General features: G+C 33.3%; 1 protein-coding gene across 7 annotated transcripts in view; it reads left to right on the top strand.

Annotated features, from left to right (window-relative positions):
* The window catches only part of LOC106881021 (F-box/LRR-repeat protein 20), a 413,298-nt gene that overhangs the window by 390,717 nt on the left and 13,699 nt on the right, over positions 1-8,882 (top strand). For all 7 annotated transcript variants that reach the window (XM_014931205.2, XM_052966264.1, XM_052966263.1 and 4 more), the window contains 4 exons: positions 3,912-4,007; positions 5,691-5,817; positions 6,733-6,807; positions 7,852-7,982. In XM_014931205.2, coding sequence (XP_014786691.1) covers positions 3,912-4,007; positions 5,691-5,817; positions 6,733-6,807; positions 7,852-7,982 — 429 coding nt within the window. The remainder of the gene's footprint in view (positions 1-3,911; positions 4,008-5,690; positions 5,818-6,732; positions 6,808-7,851; positions 7,983-8,882) is intronic.

Here is an 8,882-nt window from a genome sequence, read left to right as displayed (position 1 = left end):
ATATAAGACCAGGCAATGTGTCATTTTCTTGATCAAAACACTTCACATTTGCTCAGTCTACTCAGTTGTAAATGAGTAACCTTGCGACAGACTGGCATCTTGTTCATGGAAAGTGTTGTGCTCTTTCTTGCTTATATTCTAGAACTTGGAACAACAATGTCCAAGGGTTGCCTTTACCTTTTTACTTCCTTCATTCACCAAAGATGAATGTAACTTTGACCAGGAGAAATTGATGTCATCAGATGATGTCCAGTGATCATAGAGTGATTTTGTCTGAACTGAAATACCTTCGCTTTTCATGTGTGTGTATGTTATGATATCATTAGGATGGTGACATTCTTGGTGTTTATGCATCTTGTTTGCTTGCTGCCTTATTATTCTAAGTTAGAATCTTGCTGAGACTGACTTGTTTTGCATCAACCTATATTTGTTAAAATATGTTTGTTCAGTGTAATGTATATTGAAGTTGATTCTGTACTTATGTATTCCATACAAAATTTGGTAAATGAAACAGAAGAATATTTGCTACAAGTATCACAGTTCATGTAGCAGGCTCGTTTCCTCTACTACTGGAATATCTGGTTTTTACTTGAATAAAACTTTTATTAGCATTGAGCCAGAACAATAATTTCAAGAAAGGTTAGATATAGGTAAACAGCTTGGTGAACACAAGAACCATTCAACCTCAGCAGATCTTACCTCTTTATGGAAAACTGAGTGATGAGATCCACTTTGGTCGGAACTTGAATTAGTGTGTGAAGTAAAATTTTTAACATTTGGCTAGCAAAGTGTTATTAGTCACTTTACCACACTGTGTTAGAAATATGATTTGGTGAAGTGATATGCATCAACATTTTATTGATCCAACAGTAACCAGTTAGTGATAAATTGTGTGCATAAAATTCTTTTCAGTTTTTACTGGTTTTAACTGTTGGAATGCGACCAATCCTAGAGTACCACTTTGGTAGATTATATTAGGCTTTGGTAGGTTATATTAGCACCAGTATGTTGTTTGGTACTGATATTATTGACTTCAGAAGAAGGACAGCCGAAATTGACATGATCAGAATTTGTGTGAAATTATAAAAGTAATTTAACATTAGCTCTTTAATAATAAGATTACTCTGTCAAATGTAATATTTATTTATTCACATTTTATAAAATTAATCCTGTATTGTAGCTTTGATATTTCGAAAATATGATTGTTTATTTTTAGAATGACATTGCAGGGTAGGTGTGAGGGGCCTGATCTGGTTAGTTTTAGCATAAAACAAGTAGAATATTCAAGCCAGATATGGCCTGTTTAAATGCTAAAGAGTTAAACTGAATGATCACTCACTTCTTTTTAGTTGGGTTCATAATAATTTTTTGAGGAAAAAATTGACAGTGACTTCTAAATTTCAGCTAAGTAGCTGCCATCAGATTATGGTTTACTTTGGGAGATGGGGATAAAGTGGAAGAAAATTAGGTGCGGTGTAGGTAGACAGAAAAAGTAGTTGTACGAGAAGGAAAGGAGGAAAGTAGATGCTTGACAGTTGTAGGTTGGGAACAGGGTGTGTTGTTAATGGAGGTCTGTTAGTGTTTAGCTTTAGTCAGGCAGTGGAACTATTTGGCAAGTGTCTTCTATTATCCTGGGCTGAAAGAACCCCATTGTGTGTGTGTGAGTGTGTGTGCATGTGTGCACACACATGTATATATAGATGTGTGCGTATGTGTTTGTTTTTTTTGTCTTGACATTGCATGATAGCTGTGAACAAGCGCCATCACTACCACCATGCAAAATGGTATCTTGTGTTACCAGTCTTCTATGAAAACATGTCTAGCTTTGAAGAAATGTTACCTAACTTGGAAACTGGTGAGGGTTGGTGACAGGTAGGGTATCCAGCTGTAGAAGTCTGTACCAACATATTCTGCCCAGCTTATTGGATCAAAGAAAAGTGAGCGTCAAAATGAAGATGATGATACGATACAGATGGTGATACAATATAGTCCTTTAATATGTTCCACTTCTTGCCAATGCTAAGCACTCATTTGCTTCCTGTATTTTTAGTGAGTTTCCCGTAATGCACAGTTTTATATGTAAGGGACATAACTCTATTGTATTAATATTGTTGGTTGGGAGTTGTTTCCCCTGGTTGGCTAACCAAACTGGTGTTGAAGGGCCTTAAAATGTAAGTAGTTCCCGTGGAAATTCTACAGTTCGTTTTTGTGGTACAGTGTTAACCACAAACCTCCTCCTATTTGGTAATAATATACTGCCATTTCCGTCTTCTTCTTTTTATTAATCTTTAAGAAATTTTGTCTATTCTCTTTTTGCCTGTTTTCACATCCTGGCTTGTGCAAAATATTCTTGCCTACCATGAAGGTTCATTCTTGATTGACATTTCTTAATCTTTCCCCCTTAGCTTTAGCCTCATCATTCATTATATAACACATTCTAACTCTGTTTCTTGCAATAATTTCATTTCTTTCCTTTTGAGTTAGCACTTCTCATTGTGATTCTCCTCCCTTTATTCTTAATTCTTATTTCTTCAATCTTACCCTGCATCTTCTCTGCTGCTCTCAATTCAGTTCTTGCTGTTGTGCTCTATGACCATTATCTACTGTCACGTACCAATCTCTGTTTCAATAATAAAATTATTTTAAGAAGCACTTGTTATTATATAGTTTGTAACACCCATATTCCAGACATACCAGCTCATATCTTCTACGAAAGGAGTTAAGAACACAATTGTTAATGTATAGACAGTTGGGAAAATTCCTTTATCCAGGATACTGGTACACATATTTTATGAAGAAATTTAGAATTCAGTTATTGGGAAAACTTTGTAGCCAGAACATACTGTTACACATATTTTCAAAGGAAGTTAGGAACACGGATATTACTGCATATATATATATATATAGAGAGAGAGAGAGGGAGAGAGAGAGAGAGAGAGAGAGAGAGATCATAAAGAAATGTCCAGTCTTTATGACAGTGAATTGTGCTGAGACACTTGTGCGAATCAGGTATATAATGAGAGAGAGAGAGAGAGAAAGTCATCTGCTGTTGGTGCATACATACACAAATACATGCACATATACACATAATCCCACCACTATTTCATGTACATGCACACACATCTAATTGTTTACCTGTGTATGCATGCACCAATAATGTTTGTTTGTGTGAGCCAAGTCATTTTCAAAAATCAGGCCCCAACATCTTAGCAAATGGAAGGACACAGATTTTGCTAGAAGCTGCTTGCATAAGATACTGTGCAGGCGGATGAAAGTGTAACCATGCAGTCTCAATTCTGTATTGATTGTATGTATATTTGTGTGTACTTATGTATTTGTTGCTTACAAACCTTATCCACTTATTCCTATCCCCTCAGTCCACAGATTCTGTCTCTCCTCAAACTCCCTAAAAGCAAAGAATTCAGCTATTTATATGAGGTGTATATGTTCTTACTATTTTATATATTTGTTAATTGTAAAAGAAAAAAACAAAAGCAGCTTTACAGCTATTTAAATTGATTTACATTTAAAGCACTATTGCACTATGTACTTTTTAAACTTCAAACTTACTGGCTTTAGTTTCATGCTCATCTCTCTATGAATGAAACACAAACATTTTATGTTTATCAAAGATTTTGATTCTATATTTTCCTTTAGAGTAGTGGGATTGAAAAGTGAAATTCATTATAGTTCCTATTTAAATAGATTTTCGTGTTTATTTTGATAATAATGGTATTATTTGTGATATGCCTGTAGTATCTTCTGAAAGCTATACATTGTAAACAGGAATTTAAAAAAAAAAAATTTTTATTTGACTATCTGGGCACTGTTCTATTTCCTTTTGATTAATTGATAAAGTTTAAAGAAAAAAAAAAATCCTAATTTCTTTCTATATATTTCTTCTTTTCCAGAACTTGTCAGAGTTTAGGGAAATATTGTGTGAAGTTATCTCGATTAAATTTGTCCTCGTGTACAGAAATTTCAAACAATTCTTTGAAATTTTTGAGGTAAATACAAGGAATATTTCAAATTAAAATTTTATGGATTCTCTTTCTGTCTCTTCCCTCAGTATATCGTCATGGTAAAAAATTTGGAACATTTTTTAAGAAATTAAAATTATTATGCCCAAGTATAATTCAATTCAAACATATACAACATATATATTTGGGCATTTAATATATAAAATTCTAATTTTCAGACCTATGTTCCAAACTTTTGGCCATGGCTATGTGTGTGTGTACATATAGATATAAAAAATTTTCCAATAAATTTTTATTTATTAATTGAACTGTGTGCCAAATAAGCATTGTATATGCAAAGTAGTTATCCTATTTATTTAAGCTTTTAGAAATAAATTTATAAGGCATATCTTCATGAGCATTAAACTAAAAAAAATAAAAAATTCAGTACCTGAGTTGATGAAATTGCAATACAGGAATGAAGCTGGTTGATTTCTGTTTTTATGCTCACAAAGATATTGTAAGACAAGCAAAGTGCTTACATCTATGTATACATACAGTGTTGATGACAAATTCACAGATATATTTGTAATGTAGTATAACATCTGGTCACAACACTGTTATTGCACTGGTAGTTTATTTACTGATATCTACACTATGTTTTGATTTTCAGTTGTCATTTGGTGTCTTATTCTTGGATTTGTGCATTGTCTCAGACTGAATTCCAACTAGGGACTTTTTCATTTTTTCCTGAGTTAAGAGTAGCAATGTTCTTATCCATTAAGCTGCTGTACATGCAGCAGTGGAAGGCCTGTGAATAATCCTGTGTGTGGCTGCTTCACCAGCTAGAAATAGCAGCCTAATCTTCCTCTCTCTCTCTCTCTCTCTCTCTCTCTCTCCCTCCCTCAAATCTACTGTCTTCAAAAAAGAATGGGAAAAGAGATTGGATATTGAGGTCCTATATACATACAAGGTGGTCATGACCGGAATGCAATAATCATTGGTCAGCAGCTGTTGTTTGGTGGATAAAATCATAAACTATGCTGGGTAAGAGAAGTTTCCTGTTACAAATCCAGTATGGCACAATCCAAGAATAATGACACTTCTGTGTTAGAATTTTGGTAACTCTTTGGTGATAATGGAAGGAAAGCTGTAAAAATTCTAATTGCAGGAATATTTGTTTGATGCTTCATATAATCATATATACCTATCAGTGCATATGAGCGAAACAGCTGTGAAATTGAAACATTTCTTGTTACTTGCAAGGGAGAAAAACTCATATGATGTAAACCTAGTACTAAAAATTATAAAGTACTTGGGATGATAGTTTGGATCATAAAAGATATACCAGGGAATGGTTGTAACTAGCTTATGGAGACTTTGGGTATTAACAAAGTAGGGGAAAATAAATGATACAATTTTTAAAATTCTCAGTCATCTACATTGTTTTTATATTTCCAAATTGTTTTGAATTCTCTCTGGAGAACATTTCATTTAATAATTCCATAGATAATCTCAACTAATCAAAGGTTTTCAGCTCAATAAATCACATATGTAAGACTTTACTATTTGAGATGAACTATTTCACTTGAAGAATAAATTTGGATATTATAAATAAATTGTTTATTATAAATTTTGTTTGAAATATATTAACTGATCCTCCAAATTTCAGTATTTTGGAGGATGTAACATTTTGATGAATTTCATTCAATATACTTTCAATTATTTCAGTGAGGGTTGTCCAAATCTTGAATATCTCAACATATCATGGTCAAGTCAAGTGACCAATGATGGGGTAGATGCTTTGGCCAAAGGCTGCCCGAAAATAAAATCTTTCTATTCCAAAGGATGTCATCAAGTGAGTAGTGTTTTTATGTTTACAGTCTACTTTTTTCCCTTTTTTTATGTTTTTCAACCACATATTATTGGTTGAGTTTCAAGTAATCCTACCAATTTTACAATTGCTCATAATGTATACACTCAAATAGTTACCATATTTTTCAGCATGCAAGTCTAATTTTTTCAGACCAAAATTTGCAACCAAAAAGAATAGGTCAACTTATATATCAAAATGACTTTGTAGAACCAAAAATTCCATATAGAATGCTGCAGGATTTGGAAAGATAGTGACAATGTTGAAATATTTATACTACATGTTTTTACTATATACTATATTGGCTCACATGCTGGAAAATATAGCACTCAGTGCTTATGCCATGACTTTAGGAGGATTTGAACTCAGTATTCAAGTTATTCTTCTTAGTTATACACAAAGTCAGTTTTAAGCCAATTAGATTTGTTCAAATTGGGCCTCACACCAAAAGAGGGATCTCACACCTGTGCTCAAACAGAGAACACTATGATGAATTTTTAGTATATCTGATTAATGCTTTTTGGCTGGGATGGGCATACAACACAAAGCGTAGGACCTCAATCTTCAGCTTTTGTAGAGTAGAGGGCCCCACTGATAATTCTCTAATTGGATCCCACACTTCCTAGCATGTCTATAATAGTTACTTAGGATTTCAGAATTTGTTATAGTACTAGTGCTGCACTGGTAATATAATATTAGAATCAGAAGCCTTGTTCTTGTTTAGCTCTGATTATGCAAATTTATGATAATGATGAAACATATTCAGGTATTGATTATCCCATCTTTGTTTAAAATATGAATTCAGGATTACATTATCTTGGGTACATGTCTCTTTATTTTTTCAAAACAGTAGAGAGTGATTTAAGAAAAACATATTGAATTTTTATTTTATTTTAACAGATTACTAATGATGGCATAGCTCCACTGGCCATGAGCTGCAGCAACCTACTAACTCTGAACCTTAACAGCTGCTCAGTAAGTATTCTCTTGTTCATTTAGTCTTCTAGTCATCATCATCATGATCATGTTTTAACATCCGTTGCCCATACTGGCATAGGTTGCCAAAGCTGGTAACCTGAGGGACTGCATCAGAGTCCAGTCTGATTTGGCATGGTTTCTACAGTTGGATGCCCTTCCTAATGCCAACCATTCTGAAAATGTAGTGGGTACTTTTACATGCCATCGGCATGGGTACCAGTTGCGTGACACCAGTATCTGCCATGACTGTGGTTTCACTTGACTTGATGGGTCTTCTTCTCAACACAGCATACTACCAATGGTCTCAGTTATTTGTCATTGCCTCCTTGAGGCCCAACACTCAAAAGGTGCCCGATGCTTGACTGTAGTATGCAAATATTTTAGTCAGAAAGTCAGTAGTTCCATTTGGCCATATTCATTCATTTAGTGCTTGTTTTTCCATGCTAGCATGGGTTGTATGGAGTCATTTGAGACAGAATTTTATGACCAGGTGTTCTTCCTGTCAGCATATACCTCATTTTCAAGCCAGAGATTTTTTCTTATATCATAGGTTTTTGAATGCAGATGGCTGTGTGGTGAAGAAATTCACTTCTCAGCCACATGATCTGTCTCACTGTATATTACCTCGGACAAGTATTTTCTACTATAGCCCCAGGTTGACTCTAAGTGGACCCATAAGACATTGCTGTCATGATTACTCCATCTTATTCAAATAATATTTTGAGGACAACATCATTTTGTGTATCCTTCTTTTTTTAAGAATCTCAGAAGAGATTTGGCTGCTATTTCTAACGATTTGAGTTACAGCTATTTAGAGGCCTCCCTTATTAGCTTGGTTATTACTGTTGTTTTTATTTTTTTGCCACTCGTTTCATATTGATATCTCTTACATCTTAGTTTATTGTTAATTTCGTATATTATAATTTTACTTCAGTTTATTGTTTATTGCAATCATTTATTATCTGGTTATAATTGTTACTCTGAATAGAATCTATTGGCCATTGTTTCCACCCTTCATTAACTTTCCTTTATTAATTGCAGCACATAACTGATGAAGGTATTCAACAGATAAGTCAAAATTGCCATCAGTTACAAGTTCTTTGTGTGTCCAATTGCTGTCTACTCACAGACACATCATTGTTTTCACTTGCTAAGGGATGCCTTGATATGCGGTAAGTACTGGCGTTTGTGTGTCTTCTTTTATTTTTTTGCTTTTTATTCTATTGTTTTTGCTTTTTAAATTCTGTAGCAGTCTGCTTTTTGTAACTTTTCACATTTAACCCTTTTGCTACTATATTTTCATTGAAATACATTTTGCTTATTTCAATTGATTTTGAAAATAATGAATTTAGTGAAATAACTGTCATTTTTAAACTGGTATATTGGATGAAGATTTTAATTTAGATCACTTTTTTAAATGGGAAATTTGTATTACAGAACCAAGGGCAGTTTTGAAATGGGTTGGTACCAAAAGGGTTAAAACTGCTACTTATTACTTTAATTACCATTTCATATTATATGTAATATAGATTTCAAATTTTGGTACAAGGTCAGCAGTTTCATGGGAGGGGATAAGTTGATTACATCAACCCCAGAAGTCTGAAAAGCAAAGTTGTCCTTGGCAGAATTTGAACTCAGAATGTAAAGATGGATGAAATGCCACTAAGCAATTTTCCTGGTGTGCTAACAATTCTGCAGTTTGCTGCCTTAGTATTATATGTAATATTAATGAAATAACAATTCTCCAATATTAATTTGTTTTTATTTATATTTTTAAGTTGAAAGATGCTGATGATGAATTTCACATCTGCGTTGGCCTCCACCCCACTCTCATATTATTTTTTATATAATTCCATTGGGAAAAGCTTGAAGTATTGCCTTCTCTTTTCAACTCTACAGAGTTGAAACATCATGTTTGCAAATGAATTCTGTAGTGCAACAAACCTGTATTGCATTTCATCAGTTGACTGTTTTATATGTGTGTATGTATATATATATATGTGTGTATGTATATATATATATATATATATATATATATATATATATATATATATATATATATATATATATAT

Source organism: Octopus bimaculoides, chromosome 3 (assembly GCF_001194135.2).
Source record: "Octopus bimaculoides isolate UCB-OBI-ISO-001 chromosome 3, ASM119413v2, whole genome shotgun sequence".
NCBI lineage: Eukaryota > Metazoa > Mollusca > Cephalopoda > Octopoda > Octopodidae > Octopus > Octopus bimaculoides.
Note: the sequence above shows the minus strand (reverse complement) of the source record. Positions and strands in the feature narration are given on the sequence as shown.